The sequence below is a fragment of the Polychytrium aggregatum genome (genome assembly GCF_025602895.1).
Source record: "Polychytrium aggregatum strain JEL109 chromosome Unknown BJ171scaffold_2, whole genome shotgun sequence".
NCBI classification, from domain to species: domain Eukaryota; kingdom Fungi; phylum Chytridiomycota; class Chytridiomycetes; order Polychytriales; genus Polychytrium; species Polychytrium aggregatum.
The window spans coordinates 78,032-92,896 of NW_026516204.1; the positions used below are offsets into that span (position 1 = coordinate 78,032).

At 58.6% G+C, this 14,865-nt stretch overlaps 8 protein-coding genes across 8 annotated transcripts; 6 read left to right on the plus strand and 2 right to left on the minus strand.

Annotated features, from left to right (window-relative positions):
* Window positions 1-131: 131 nt before the first annotated feature.
* BJ171DRAFT_576763 (uncharacterized protein) lies at window positions 132-1,747 on the plus strand (the record flags this gene model as incomplete). Its single annotated transcript, XM_053113774.1, has 3 exons — window positions 132-428; window positions 614-646; window positions 764-1,747. 3 exons carry the CDS (start codon window positions 132-134, stop codon window positions 1,745-1,747), a joined length of 1,314 nt encoding a protein of 437 aa, XP_052971261.1.
* Window positions 1,748-2,274: 527 nt separating this feature from the next.
* BJ171DRAFT_485683 (WD40-repeat-containing domain protein) lies at window positions 2,275-5,246 on the plus strand. Its single transcript, XM_053109134.1, has 6 exons — window positions 2,275-2,391; window positions 2,622-3,617; window positions 3,821-4,177; window positions 4,318-4,437; window positions 4,617-4,858; window positions 4,977-5,246. Exons 1-6 carry the CDS (start codon window positions 2,325-2,327, stop codon window positions 5,028-5,030), a joined length of 1,836 nt encoding a protein of 611 aa, XP_052971262.1. The 5' UTR covers window positions 2,275-2,324; the 3' UTR covers window positions 5,031-5,246.
* Window position 5,247: 1 nt separating this feature from the next.
* Window positions 5,248-9,117, plus strand: BJ171DRAFT_485685 (uncharacterized protein). The gene is made up of 9 exons (XM_053109135.1): window positions 5,248-5,700; window positions 5,904-6,002; window positions 6,171-6,582; window positions 6,707-6,884; window positions 7,012-7,101; window positions 7,331-7,524; window positions 7,685-7,746; window positions 7,906-8,509; window positions 8,712-9,117. The coding sequence occupies exons 1-9, from the start codon at window positions 5,430-5,432 to the stop codon at window positions 8,803-8,805; spliced, it is 2,004 nt and encodes a 667-aa protein (XP_052971263.1). The 5' UTR covers window positions 5,248-5,429; the 3' UTR covers window positions 8,806-9,117.
* On the minus strand, window positions 9,118-10,122 carry BJ171DRAFT_485687 (uncharacterized protein). The gene has a single exon (XM_053109136.1). It carries the CDS (start codon window positions 9,931-9,933, stop codon window positions 9,148-9,150), a length of 786 nt encoding a protein of 261 aa, XP_052971264.1. The 5' UTR covers window positions 9,934-10,122; the 3' UTR covers window positions 9,118-9,147.
* A 1,434-nt stretch (window positions 10,123-11,556) lies between these two features.
* On the plus strand, window positions 11,557-11,826 carry BJ171DRAFT_403098 (uncharacterized protein; the record flags this gene model as incomplete). Its single annotated transcript, XM_053107220.1, has 1 exon — window positions 11,557-11,826. A coding segment is annotated over one exon (270 nt), but the record flags the coding sequence as incomplete, so codon positions are not given.
* A 385-nt stretch (window positions 11,827-12,211) lies between these two features.
* On the plus strand, window positions 12,212-12,834 carry BJ171DRAFT_485692 (uncharacterized protein). Its single transcript, XM_053109137.1, has one exon. The coding sequence runs from the start codon at window positions 12,406-12,408 to the stop codon at window positions 12,643-12,645; it is 240 nt and encodes a 79-aa protein (XP_052971266.1). The 5' UTR covers window positions 12,212-12,405; the 3' UTR covers window positions 12,646-12,834.
* On the minus strand, window positions 12,687-13,835 carry BJ171DRAFT_485694 (uncharacterized protein). The gene has a single exon (XM_053109138.1). It carries the CDS (start codon window positions 13,764-13,766, stop codon window positions 13,134-13,136), a length of 633 nt encoding a protein of 210 aa, XP_052971267.1. The 5' UTR covers window positions 13,767-13,835; the 3' UTR covers window positions 12,687-13,133.
* Window positions 13,793-14,796, plus strand: BJ171DRAFT_485696 (uncharacterized protein). The gene has a single exon (XM_053109139.1). The coding sequence runs from the start codon at window positions 13,899-13,901 to the stop codon at window positions 14,691-14,693; it is 795 nt and encodes a 264-aa protein (XP_052971268.1). The 5' UTR covers window positions 13,793-13,898; the 3' UTR covers window positions 14,694-14,796.
* The last annotated feature ends 69 nt before the right edge of the window (window positions 14,797-14,865 follow it).

Below are 14,865 nucleotides of genomic sequence, written 5' to 3' on the forward strand. Positions count from 1 at the left end.
CAAGCCCCCAGAGCGGCTTTGCCTTCGTCGGTCATATATATCTGTGGTTGGACTTGTTCCTGGGTTCATCGCATTCACCGCACTTCCTGCCTCTTGCTTGGGCCTTCTTGCTACCCACCGCTCGTCGCCAAATGTCCTCGGCCAAGAGAAAGCTGCCCGCCGACGCCCTGAGCGACAACAATGTCGACCGAGAGCGCCTCCAGTCGCTGCTGACCATCCCGGACCCCGATGCCTCCGCCGACGAGGCGGCCGTTGAGCAGCACTTCCAGCAACACTTTGCCAGGATTGCCGACGCTCTGCTGAACCGAACCCTGCTTCGGATCAGCGACGAAAGCCGCGGCATCTTGCCGCAGTGGTTCCGGTTCCTGGAAGTCGAGTTCTATCTGAAGGACCAGGAGTGGCATCTGGACCCATACACCCACGGACAGGTGCGTCAACTCAGAGCTGCCAGGTCCTGGCGGACGGGCTCTGCTGTCACCGGCTCGATTGTCGGCCGGGTCGATGCCGCTTTCGACGAATCTCTATCGCTGCTGTCGTGGACATAGTGCTTGCCAGCATCGCCCGTGGCTGACATCTCGCCCCTCGCTCGGAACTGGCTTTTGAATGGCTCCAGCCCCAGCAAAAGACCCGAGGACAGTGGTATTTCGTAAGTAGCGACGGGCGGCTCGTGGGGCCAACGAGCAGCGTGGATCGGATCGGAATGATGAGCTGAGGAGCGAGGTCCAGTTTCATGCTAAGGCGACCGATTACCACCTGCCTCCAGCATAAAAAGGGCAACGCATACTCAGGAGGAACCTGGAAAGGCGTCGACCTCACCTTTGGCGAGACCAAGGACACGCACTGTGTCTTTGGAGGCATCCTGATCCGTGCGATCGAGTGCTGCGAGACGGGCGAGATTGTCGAGGGCCCCTCGCGCTGTGTCGACCGGCTCATCGAGGTGCTCAAGGCCAAGGGTGTCCCCGATCTTGCTGACGGGATCCTGCAGAAGCAGTTCGAGGCCACCGGCGACAAGGCCAAGCTGGCCCTCGTTTCGGATCGCACCCTCGCCCGGCTCTGGAAAGAGGATGGCGGACCGGACGGCTCGCCCAACGGCGCTGCAGTGGGGAAGAAGGCCAAGACCGAGCTCTCCGACACCGAGCCCGACAGCGATCCGGAGCCCGAAGCTGTCGCCCAGCCGCCCAAGCTCAAAGCGGCTGCTGGCGATCGGCCATCGCAGGTGCTGCCATGCAAAACGGCGCTCGGTCGACGGCTTGTGCTTGGGTCGCCCCGCATTGGGCTCTACCTCCGTGCCTCGTACTCGGATCTCGACCAGCGCATCGGCTACGTGCGGCGCCCTTATCGGTTCTTTAGTCGGCACCAGGAGCTGAAGAGATCCAAGCCGCTGACGGTCCTGGCATCCCTGCGACTCGTTCGCGAGCTCGTCAACCAGCCAAGCACCGTGCGCGACGGACAGGATGGCGACGATACCGAGGAGGACGAGCCTGCGGAACAACCAAGACCCGGCTCCCTGAAAGACGTCGGCATCAATATCCGGCTCAAGAAGGCCGACCTGGAATACGACCGCGAGCCACCACAGGCGCTGGTCAACAGCATCCATCGGCTGTCGAATGTGCCGACCGCCATGGTTGCTCGCTGTCTGGCTTCGTATCGACAGGGCCAGGGCCAGGCCGCCAAGTCGTTCCTGGACGATGCCTTGGGCAGCGCCGACTCGCTGTGTCGATTCTTTGGCTGCGTGGGATACCAGTGACGACCATCAGTCGAGCAGGCAATCGATGCAGCGCAGATGGGATAGCGCAATCGAGACCGCGGCGCCCGCAAGACATGCACGTCTGTCCATGACCGCCGATACCGGCGCCTGAGTCGTGCATTTCGACGCTCGACTCCATCAACATATCCAGAACCGAGATGGGACAGCGGCGTCTCTTGGCAATCCCGCACATCAGCGACCGCTTGTTGTTGGTCTGGGAGGCACAGTCTCGAATACATCCGACCGATCTGATGGCCACCATCATCTGGCATCGATGTCGCTTCCGTGTGTTCTGGGCCGTGGGCGTCTCTGGCGATCGATGCTGTCCATCCACATCCAGAATGGGTGATAATCCATTCTCAGAAGCCGGACAGTCACTTCGTTTTGGATGTGCCTTTCCTGTGTGCCACCGCAGTTGACAAATCGCATCGCTCCACCGGCCGTCCTCGGCGACAGCGTCGCTCTGTCTCGGCGAGAAGCGCCGCTCCCTCCCCGCCCTCGCTATCGGGTTCGCCGGACGCTGCTCTCCGTCTCGATCTCCATCCGCCCAGCATCCAGCACAGCAAGCCAGCACAGCATGTCCGAAGAAGAGCAGCTCAGCATGCTGCAGCGCATCTCGTCCTGGACCGATGAGGAGAGAGCAGGTTTGTCGGCAGGGCTGCGTGTGCGCCATGGCCCCGGCAACGCAGGCCATGTCCGGCTCCGTTCCGCCAGCCTGATTTACATGGCTTCTCGACGCCCAAGGACACATGAGGGTCACAGCCGATGCCAGGGCTCGAGCATCCTTTTGGCCATGAGCCGCCGCTGCTGCTGCGCCGTGCGATTGCATCGCATCGTGCTCACCATTCTCCCCCCTCCCTCGTCGCCCCTCCAGATTTCGCCGTGCGAATCCTGCTTGAGACGCCGTCGGTGATCCTACCTCGGATATCCAGCAAGCTGCAAGCAATCCTTCATCGGGACCACCTGTCGGGCCTTCCTCCTGAAATCATCACAAGGATCCTCTCGTGCACCGATCCGCGGACCCTGAGTCGAGTCGCCCGTCTCTCGCGGAAAATGAACGAGTATGCCACCGACAGCGGCCTGTGGCGGATCCTCTACAAGCAGCAGGGCTGGACCGTCAACGAGGAGTTTCTGGACGACTGGGTCAAGATGGGCAATCACAACACCGTCACAATCTCCTTCCATGCCTCGTCCAAGCGACGGCTCTCGCACCAGATCGACAACCCGAGCGATGCCATGTCCACGAGGCATTCGCTCACCGGGTCGTCGCGGGACAACCAGAGCGTGCTTGGCGATTATCCGACCTCGATTGCCACCAGCACCGGGTCTGTGCACGAGCCCTGGCATTACGAAGATCCCGTGGACGAGGACACCGACTCGGCATATCAGAACGATCCGTCGTCGGCAATCGCAGGAACCCCACCGCGCGATGCCGCTGCCCCATCGGTCCGGCCCCTCAACGTTGCATCGCTGCCCCGATCGATCCCCAGGCCCAGTTCTTCGTCTGCCCACGCAGATTCTCCGCTCGCGACGTCACCGTACACGCCTGCCCCGCGGCAGCTCTCATCGTCGCTTCACGAGTCGCCGCTGATGGCAGGCTCCCCGTCGGCCGGTGCACGCCCGTTCAATCTGTCGTTTTCGATCAAGGGCTCTGGCGGGGCGGGCTCCGGACCGTCGCCGAGCCACCTGGCCCGCCGGGGATCCGAGCGGTTCCACCACCTCGACTGGCGGTACATCTACCGACAGCGCATGCTGCTTGAGAAGAACTGGGCAAGCCTCAAGTTCAAGAAGCGGGAGATCAAAGGCCACCAGGAGGCAGTGTACTGTCTGCAGTTTGACGACGACAAGATTGTCTCTGGGAGCCGAGATGGTAAGACAAGCAGTGTGTTGTGCAGGGATGCCGTGGAGGAGCGTGCGGCCAACATGAGGAGGTGTATCAAGCCAGTGTGAGGGGGAGGTAGCAGTTTGCACCGGCAAAGATAGTACATGTATCCGTAGGCGGTAGGGCGGGCACTGTTTGGCTCTCTTCCCTGGCCGGCACACTGATTTGCATCCGATGGCTTTCTGACGCAGACACCATCAAGATATGGGATATGAAAACGGGTGCCCTACGGCACACCCTGATCGGCCACGGCGCCTCTGTGCTCTGTCTGCAGTACGACGCCCACTACATTGTCTCGGGCTCGTCCGATGCCACCATCATTGTCTGGAACCTTGCCTCGGCCACGCCGCTCAAGACCCTGGTCGGTCACACCGAGCACATCCTGGGGCTGCGATTCGATTCGCAGTACATTGTCAGCTGCTCCAAGGACAAGACGGCGCGGATATGGGATTTCGAGACCGGCAATCTGCTCAAAAGCCTGCGGGGCCATCGGGCCGCCGTCAACGCTATCCAGTTCAAGAACAGCATGGTCGTCACAGGCAGTGGCGGTACGTTGGTCGATAACTTGCTTGCCCTGAGATTGATGGCTCAGGATGTGTGAACAGCTCGTGTCTTGCCGCCACGCACGATAGCTTGGCCCGGCCAACCTGACTGTGCTAATCATCGTAGCATGTCTCATTCGCCACAGACCGGACAATCAAAGTGTGGTCCGTTCGAGACGGCCGGTTGATCCGAACGTTGATGGGACACGAGCGGGGGATAGCCAGCCTCCATTTTGACGGGCAAACCATCATATCGGGGTCGTCAGGTATGGGGTCTCCTTCGGATACGTTCGGAAATGCCCGAATCTCACTCTGATGTCGGGATACATGTGCGCACCCCGATTCCGCATGGCTGGACCATTCAGCATCCATCTGCATATCAATCCGAATCTCGCCATCCTGACGGACATGGATCCATGCAATGGATGGCCTTGCTTCTCTCCAGACTTTACGATCAAGGTTTGGAATATACGCCAGGATGACTGCCTCCAAACGCTGCAGGGCCACGAGGAACTTGTGCGGACAGTCCAGTTCAACCGCTTCCGCATCGTCTCGGGCGACTACAAGGGCGTCATCAAGATCTGGGACCGGCATACAAACACCGTCCTGAACATGAACGCACACACATCCAAGGTCTTCAAACTGCAGTTCAGCGACACCAAGATCATCAGCTGCAGCCAGGACCAGGTACGGGACATGTATCGAGGTGATCGATGATCTTGTGGCCGGCCAGACGACGACGCCGCATCCGTTGGGCCTGGGCTGATCCCCATTGCCCTTGTCTGGAACTGCCTCCTTGCGACAGACGATTTCCATCTGGGACTTTTCGCAGAACGTCGACACCCGCTTTTTCAGCTGAAGAGCTTGCGTTTGTCCCGCAGCATCGCTCCGATGCATAACAACAAAACAACAAAACAACAACAGCATCAACCAGCAATAACAACAACAACAACCCATCTTTCACGTGCCAGCGCGGGCGAGACCACGGCGAGAAGCGGGATGCGCGCTCGCTGTGCCAGACCCTGGCCACCAGCTTCGTCCTGCACACGGCTCCCACCACCACCGCCGTTTGCTCCCCCCATCTTGCAATCAACACTTCGCTGTGCCCAGCATCCGCTGTCCCTCTGCCTCGGCAGCGTCTCCTTTTATTGCAATAAACGCATCTATCTGTGCCTCATCTGCTTCGCCCGTCGACTGCACATTTCCCCAAGCTCGCCTCATTCAAGTCGCTGCCTCCGCAAGCCTCATACGATCGGCCATGCCCGCCTCCTTGGCCATCTCGCCCTACTGGGCTGCCGTCCACGGCTTCTCGTTCGTCATGGACATCTTCTTTCGAGATATCCAGCAGCGAAACGCCCACTCGATTCCGACCGATGGACCCGTCATCTTTGTGATTGCCCCGCATGCCAACCAGTTCATTGACCCGCTGGTTGTGCTGAAGCACTGCGGTCGTGAAACAGGCTTCCTGGCTGCCAAAAAGTCCATGGACAAGTTCTGGATCGGCCTGTTTGCTCGCACCGTGAGCTCAAGTAAGAGGTCGCTTGTCTCCCGTCGCCACCCTTCATCGCTTCCTCAACAATCGAATTGTCTCGTGTGGTTTGCGTATTTACCTCGTGGCCGTTGCATCCTTGCACCGCTCGCTTCCACCGCCAACTCCTTCCGCTGCGCCTTGCCTTCCGCTTCGCGTCTGGAACAATCCTGCAATTCGCTGGGGGCGCCTTCAACCCCAAAGTTCCTGTCGAGAGACCCCAAGACCTCGCCAAGGCTGGAAAGGGCAAGATCTTTATGCGTAACTCTGGCGAACAGCCACTCAAGCTCTACGGCATCGGCAGTAAGCTTCGGGTGCGGGTCTGCCTTACCCTCCCCTGTGGGGGAATGGTGGAGATTTTCGTTCCCATTGAACTGCAGTCGAAAGCAGCGATGCTAACCATCCGCGGTACTTGGGCCATGCTTTGGTTGTGCCATCGCTCGCCGCCCGCCATTCCAATGTTGTCATCAGCCGAGTTCACCAAGCAGGTCGGCCCTCGAGGTGCCATCCTCCTCAATAGCTCGCTCGGGTCGGATATGGTTGAGGTTGTTTCGATCGAAAGCGATACCGAGCTGACCCTCAAAAAGACCTTCGACATCAAGTCCGAGAGCCAAGCCGATGCCACCCTCTTCTCCGAAATCACTGGGGCCACCTACAAGGTGGTTCCCCACGTCGACCAGTCGGTCATGTTCAAGACCGTGACTGAGCGACTCAAGGCCGGGGGGTGCGTTGGCATTTTCCCGGAAGGCGGCAGCCACGATCGCAGCGAGTTCCTGCCCCTCAAGGCCGGCGTGACCATAATGGCGCTTGGTGCCATGGCCGAGCACCCCGGACTCGAGGTCAAGATCGTGCCCGTTGGCCTGAACTACTTCCATCCCGACCGGTAAGAGCAAATGGCGGCACAGTCGCGGGGATTATCTGTTGTCCTTGTCACTGCCAGCAGGATCCGTAGCAGCACCGAGCGACATTCCCACATCTTGACCATGGCACTTTGTGGTCGACCACAGCTTCCGCTCCCGCGCGGTCGTCGAGTTTGGCGATCCCATCACCGTCGACCACAAGCTTGTCGAAGACTATAAGAAAGGCGGGGCAGACAAGAGAAATGCCTGCTCGAAGCTCCTGGACGATATCTACAAGGCCCTCAAAGCCGTCACGGTCACGGCACCGGACTACGACACTCTGATGGTATGTCGCCCAAAGCTCTAGTTGGTGCACTGAATCTACTTCAGCGGCGAACAGCACTCAGGACCGAGCTGATGGCCAATCGCTCAACTATCATCATTCGCACCGGCGTCCACATTCACCTCCACAGGCGATTCAAGCAGCGAGACGTCTCTATATCCCGCATTCCAAGAAGATCACTTCTGCAGAGCGGCTGGACATCAGCCGCCGTTTTGCTGCAGTATGTATCAAGGCTGCCTTGGTCCAGCCTGTCATGCGGACGCAGTGACTCGGGTGTGCGGGGGAAAGCGCTCCAGACGAGTTTCCCGATTGAAATCACGCGCCGTGGTTGATATTGCGGAAGCTTGCTCTCGGCCTAGAGGGACAGGATAGAGGCCAGTTGGAATCGAGTCCGTGTCGCCTCGCGCCAGAGAACTGAAGTATCCATCGGTCGATTGTGCATCATGCAGGCCTACCAAGCGTTCCACGGCGAGCCGGAAGTCCAGAGTCTCTACCAGCGAATCAAGGAATACAACCAACGACTGGGATACTATGGTATTCGTGATCATCAGGTCAAAAACACTGGTCTGGGCTACAAGGCTGCCGTAGTCCTGGCTTCGAGACTCATCCAGGTTGTGAGCATGGCGCTCTTTGCCCTTCCAGGGTAAGTTGCGTACAATCGGTGTGCCGGCGGCACCCACGAGAATCGATGCAGCTTCTTCGCAGATAGAAGGATGTCGTACTCCTCTAGAAGACAATGGGCTCGTCCGCGACATCGGCTGCCGGCGGCGCGTTTCTCTTACATTGATCCGTTGCCTCGACAGCGCACTGCTCTGCCTCCCGATCGGCATTATTGCCCAGAAGATTTCTGCCGAAAAGGCCAAAGGTTCGTCACGACAGCTTGACGCTCATCCTGGATGTGGTTGCGTGCGACGCCTTTCTGCAAGGCAGTACTCAGTCTGCCGCTGTCGCGCTCCTCCACACATTGCTTCACAGCGCCGTACCAACAGTCGCTGACCATCTGTTTATGTTTCTCCACCTTTAGAGGCCAAAGCTGGCTCAAACGTCAAGATCTGGGGTCGCGACGTCATTGGCACATGGAAGGTGCTGGTGTCAGCCGTGCTGTTCCCGATCGCCTTTAGCTTCTACACCCTGGTCACCATCATCGTGATGTACTGGAAGCACGGCTTTGGTCTGGCCGGTCTCCTCCTCACTGCCATTTTTACTCCCATGATCTTGTTCCTGTTTACGGCTGTGGCGATCCGCACCGGCGAAGTTGGCCTCGACATTGTTATGTCTCTCAAACCGCTGGTGCTGGCTGTGATTGACCCCAAGAGCATGGAGCCTCTGCGAACGATGCGAACGGAGCTGCAGCAACAGCTCATCAGCGTTGCAGACAAGTTTGGCCCGTCGATCATCGAAGGCTATGCCACCGGCGAAGGCCGTATCATCAAGCCCGAGGATTTCGCAGCCAAAGCCACCGACGGTACCATCAAGGGAAAGCTCCTCTTTGGCGGCGCTCTGATCGATGGCACCACTCAGCTTATCGGCGGAACGACCCAGCTGATCGGCGATACCACTCAGTTGATCGGTAGCCTGCAGAGCGAGGTACAGAAGCGCTTCCAGAGAGTTGAAGTCCAGACATTCAGGTATGGCCGATGGATGGTACCGCCTGCAGCTGCCTCATTACGCTTCGCTGTATTGCTCGGATGGCTGATTGGAGCATGGATCCCTTCTCTCTCCATGACCGACACGACCCGGTTTCCGTCCTTGTTCATGGATCGCCTTCTGTCACCGAACGACATGCGGCATCGGGACGTTTGGCGCCGTCCAAACGTCCAAACATTGTAGATGGGAAGAAGTTTCCGAGGGCGAGGAGGACGAGGTGTTCTTCTTCCACAAGGACGACGTTCAAGCTCTCCGCGACGACAAGAAGAACGCATAAACCCTCGGTCTCAGTCTTCCACCTTCCCGTTCTTTCACTCACTTTCCTGTTTGTAGACCAGCTCTATCAATATAGATTCCACGATCCAATGTTCGCAGGCTACTGTCGTCCGCCGCGCTCCACTCCAACGACAGGCCGAAGTGTGTCGTAGCAGATCGAACAGGACTCAGATGGTCGTATCCTAGCACCTGGACTTCCTCCAGTCCTGACTCGTCGAGGAACTCTCGATATGATCACGGAGAAATCAAGCGAGCTCCTCGATTGCACCTGGAGAGCGACCAGCCAACCAAACACAGGGCGGATACACCTCATTTTGCGAATGCAGTCGCCTGCGTTGTATATTCAGACCTTGCGGCAAATGTAGACAAAACATGAGTCGATGCCGGAGCCAAACTGGAACGTGGCGGATTCTGCACCCTTGGCCGTGGTGACTTCGAAGCAGTCGTCAACCATCCAGCCGCCGATCTGGTTCTCGATCAAGTCGAGCCTTCCTTCGGGACGGCCGAGGGAAACCAGCACCAAGAGCCCGCCCGGGACGAGAATTTGGCCAAGTCTGGCCCAAATCTGCCGCAACATCTGCACTCCTTCGGGGTTGTAGAGGATGCCGTCAAGTGTGCCTTTGTCGAAGATCCAGTCGACAATGCCGCCCGATCGGAAAGGCATCTGGACGGCATCAAGGGTCACGAACTGCTCGATGCCCTTCAGGGCACTTTGCTGAGAAGCTGCCCGCGATGCCTTGGCTTCGTCCTCGAGAGCGATTCGCAGGATGCCGTCCATGGAGCTCCTCGCCACGTCGACGTTGAGGATGAAGCTGGCGGCCTCGTCGCCGATGATCTCGCGGGAGGAGCGAGAGTTGCCACAGCCGAGGTTGAGAGCGACAGAGCCCCGACCCCGGTTGGGCAGCGCATTCATGACCACTCCGCGGACCGCCTTCCAGGGGACAAACCAATCGTGGTGCTGGCTGCTGGAGGAGACATCGTAGTGACGCTTCCAGTAGTCGACATGGGCGTAGTTTGGCATCGGCGTCAGCTCTGAGCGCATCAGCAACGAGCCGCTGGGGACTTGATGATGAGGCCACAGCACCGTGAAAGCCCGGCTCAGCCCAACGTCGATAAAAACTGTGCACATGAGGCTGGGCGCATTCGAGAAGGGGACGAACGCCGGACCGTTGCGATCAAAGTTGACCCAGTAATGGGTTTGAGGGACGACCTTGCCTTGCTGATCGTAAGCGGCCACTTGGTACTGAGGGTTGAAGAAACAGGTCAGCCAACGAATGCGAGAGCAACGGCGCGGCAAGCAGAGCCAGATTGGGCTCAAGACGGCACTTGATGTCGACGGTGCGTATGCGCTGATGGACCCAGATCAAATCAACCGAGATCCAAAGTGCTGTCTACTCTGGCCGATCCATGTCCACCAAGCCGTGGGCATTAGGATCAGAAACGACGCCCATACCGGTCCCAAGTTGGCCAGTCCAAGAGCACTGGTTCAAGGACCGTGGCCACACCTGAATCTCACCAGAAGACACTGACCTGAAAAGCAAGCTTGTAGACCGAGTCGAGCAGAGCCCGAGGTGCGGCCGGGGCATCGCGCTGGGTCTGTGCGGATGCGTCCTTGGCCCCGTCCAAGGACTCGAGGGCCTTTGCGACGTTGGCGGCCAGGCCACTATCGGCTGAGAGGTGGTTCAGGGCTTGTTCCTGGGACACGAAGGTCCAGGTATGAGGGAAAACGAAGACCGACCGCCGATCGTCTGGAGAAAGCAGCTTGGTGGATCGAACGGCCACCACAGGCATCTCCTGTGGACCGGGACTTGCAGCCTCCACCGGCACCCATGCCGAGGAGCCATAGTCCGCGCTTTGGATCTTGGTGTAGAGCGTCTGGTGAGGATAGCGACGCAGGTCAGCGGCGCATGTCAGTAGTCCAAGTTCGGCGGTGTCGGCGCTGGCTGATCTGGGGCAACAGACACAGCTCTCGGGATATGTCCATTCCGGCGAATCGACTTTCCTCGTGCAGCGTCGCAGGGAGGACGTCGAGCTGGGAGGCGTGGGCCAGCGACCAGGATGTGAAATCCAGCTTGCTCATGGAGTTGGTGAGTATTGTTGCAGCGAGCTGGGGGGGGGGGAAGAGGAGCCGATTGATGCAGATCAGGGATCGGCGAGATCGATGAGATCGACAAACCGCGCCACGTCGAGCCAAATATCGAGTTGGCATTCTTGATCATCGGATGAATGTTCTGCCTTCACCTTGCTTCGCCGCCTTCTCCCTCATCAGCCCTGCCTGTCTGTCGCTCTGCCCGCTGAGCGCTCCCCACATATCATGGATCTCAATGCCACCACTCCCTCTGCCATCGATGCGGCGCTGCTGTCGCCTTCCAGCCACAGCCCTGACATCTTCACCATCGTGTGCTGCAACGACGGCTTCCAGCTCCAGCTCGATTATGCCACCATCCAGACCCTGCTCCAAGTCTGCAAACGGGCCAGACCCCTGCTGAGCGCCAAAGTGAATCGCTTCCGCAGATGGTGCCAGGATGCAGGACTGTGTCATCCAGACGGGTCGATGAGGATCGTCCTCACACCGAGCGACCAGATCGCCATCTCGCCTCATTGCGATGAGCAAGTTGCAGCAGACCGATCCTGGCTCATTGACCAAGCCGACCAAGGCAACGCTGCCGCCTCATTCTTCGTGGCCCGGATCCTCCAAGTCGAGCTCGCTGACCAGAAATCTACAGGCTGGCGAGAGCAGGGAGACAAGCAGCGGCAAATCTTCCAATATCTGGAAGCAGCAGCCAAAGCAAACCATCCGATGGCACAGTTCCACTTGGCTGAGTGTTATCTTCATGGCCATGGAATCAGCCAGGACCACACCAAGGCTGTCGAGTTGTATCGTGACCTCGCAGAGCGTGGACTTGCACAGGCTCAAGTTGGCCTCGGTCGATGTTTCGAGAACGGCGAAGGAGTTGACCAAGACTACGAAACTGCCATCAAGTGGTACACCAAGGCTGCGAACCAAGGCAGCGACAGCGGTCGACTCCATATCGTGTTCCTCCGTGGCTGGTTCTCGCTCGTTGGCCACGGTGTTGGACAGAGCGACGCCGATGCGCTCAAATGCTGGCAGGAGGTCAGCACACAGTCCACCGACATAGCCATCAAGTCGATTGCCACGCACATGGTTGGGTGGATGCACTACCTCGGCCGGGGCGTCGAGCGAGACCAGCAGAAGGGAGTCAAAATCATCCGTGAGAACGAGTCGGACGAGTTTCCGCTCGGGGAAGGCGATTGCCTGGCCGGGGGATTTGCCGAGCCTTGGATCTACTCGGACTCGCTCGCTGTACGCAAGTTCTTCAAGTTGTGCCAGTTTGGATCGGAGCGGGACTGGCTGTGCAAGCACCTTATGGCCATTTGCCTGATATATGGACTAGGAACCGAGTTGGAACCAGAAAACGCAGCGAACATTTTCGAGCAGCTCGCCAACGATGGCCACAGCGACAGCCAGTTCTCGATTGGAGAGTGCTACTACGATGGCAACGGGCGATCGAGGGACAAAGCGAAAGCAATCCGATGGCACGAAAGCTCCGCCAACCAGGGTAATTCATATGGCCAGTGGATGGTTGGGTGGTGCCGTTCCTTTGAACACCAAGTGCCCGAGGGCAGCACCATATCAGCCGAGTGGTATCGCAAGTCGGCCGAGCAAGGCAATCGATATGGACAGTTCTATTTTGGCGAGTGTCTCCAATTTGGTTACGGTATCGACCGAGACATCGACGCCGCCATCGTCTGGTATCGCAAGTCTGCAGAGCAGGAATTTCAACTTGCCATCGACATCCTTGAGAGCCTTGGAAATTAGAACTACACTCGGTTCAGAAAGAAACGGGACAGTCATTTTCTGGCTTCAGAGGTGGATGAACTGCTCGAAATACTTGGCGAACCGGAGTCTCCGTGGGCTGGATGCATATCCCTTCCCTTGCTTCCATGAGGCATTTCCAAAGACAATCACAAAGTCGGTCTCCCTTGGACATACTGTTAGGCCATGAGTGCAATGAGCGGGTGGGTGTACTCAGGTTCTAGAAAAAAAGTACTGTCCTGGTTAGAAGCGAGGTGTCCCGTTTCCAAAACGAAACGCTGTAAATGCCAAGCACAGGCACCCACGAACAGCCTCTGGCGGACCCGCCGAGCGTCACCGCAATTGCCAAACCGCCCTTTATTGTTGTCGATCTCTCGTTTCTCCCTTTCCTCTTTACTGCACGGCTGCCCTTTGGGCCATGTGTCGCCATCCGATGCCCGGAAACGCCACAACAATCACAGTTTCCCTCTCAGGACAGCGTGCTGTCTCCGTCAGCGGTGTTGCGCAAACGACTTGCGAGACCAGTATGTCGAGAGCTCCCAGTCCCTGGCAACGCCGTAGCCATTCCCATAGCAGAACCCGAGGTCATACTGGGCCTGCCGATGACCCTGCTCGGCCGCCTTGCGGTACCACTCGACCGCCTTGGCGAGATCTCTGGACACTCCACCATGATGATAGTAGCTGTGCCCAACCATCCACTGTCCGTACGGGTTGCCTTGATCGGCTGACTTGCTAAACCACTCGAACGCCTTCGAGTAGTTCCTTGGCTTTCCCCAGGAGCCGTAGTGGCACTGTCCCAGCCAGTACTGGCTGTCGCTATGGTTCTCGTTGGCAAGCTGCTCAAAGATTCTTGCGGCCTTGTCGTGGTTCTGCGTCACTCCAAAGCTGTGGATCAGGCAAACGGCCATGAGATGCCGGCACAGCCAGTCCTGCTTGGACCCCAGTCGACACAGCTTGAAGAACTTGCGTGCGGCAAGCGAGTCGCAATACTGGAAATCTTCTTCGGTCCGACAGTCGAGCTCCCCGAGCAGAAACTCGTCCGACTCGTTCTCACGGATGATTTTGACTCCCTTCTGCTGGTCTCGCTCGACGCCCCGGCCGAGGTAGTGCATCCACCCAACCATGTGCGTGGCAATCGACTTGATGGCTATGTCGGTGGACTGTGTGCTGACCTCCTGCCAGCATTTGAGCGCATCGGCGTCGCTCTGTCCAACACCGTGGCCAACGAGCGAGAACCAGCCACGGAGGAACACGATATGGAGTCGACCGCTGTCGCTGCCTTGGCTGACAGCCTTGGTATACCACTCGATCGCTGTGGTGTAGCCTTGGAAGCTCTTGACGTTCTCCAAGCATCGGCCGAGGCCGACCTGGGCTGGTGCATATCCGCGATCGGCGAGACTGCGATACAACTCGGCGGCCTTGGATGTGTCTCGCTTGGTTCCGTATCCGTTGTGGCAGCATTCGGCCATGTAGAATCGCGCCACCGGATGGCCGGCATCGGCTGCCTTCTTTACGTAGTAAAATGCGAGTCTGCGCCGCGAGTCGTGCCTGGTGTCGCTCGCGGATCCAGTGTCGTCGGACGCATCGTCGTCATCGGCATCATCATCATCATCGTCGTCGTCGTCTTCGTCTTCGTCATCGTCATCGTCCGAAGAATGATGTGTGTCGTCGTTGTCTTCTGCCCTCGTCTTGATTTCAGACTGGAGGATCCGACCCAGGAGATACGAAGCAGAACAGCGACCCTTGTCGGCCAGGGCGACGAGCCAGGATCGGTCGGCTCCGGCTGGGTCGTCGCAGTGCAGCGAGATGGCGATCCGGTCGCTGGGTGTGAGGCCGATTCGCAGCTGCCCGTCTGGACGACACAGCCCTGCTCCCTGGCACCAGTGGTCGAAGCGAGACAGCCTGGAGCTCAGGAGGAGCCGAGCCCGTTTGCACACGAGAAGCAGCGCCGGGATTGTGGCATCGTCGAGAGCAAGCTGGAAGTGGTCGTTGAAGGCCACAATGGTGAAGATGTCTGGAAACAGGAGGACTGGCTCTGCGGCATCGGGTGAGGCATGGGCGCTGACAAGGGTGGCTGGGGTGGCTGCCATGGCGTGCGATCGGATGCGGATGGTGTCGGATGCGGATGGTGTCGGATGCGGATGGTGTTGGATGCGGATGGTGTTGGATGCGGATGGTGTTGGATGCGGATGGTGTTGGATGCGGATGGTGTTGGATGGGTGA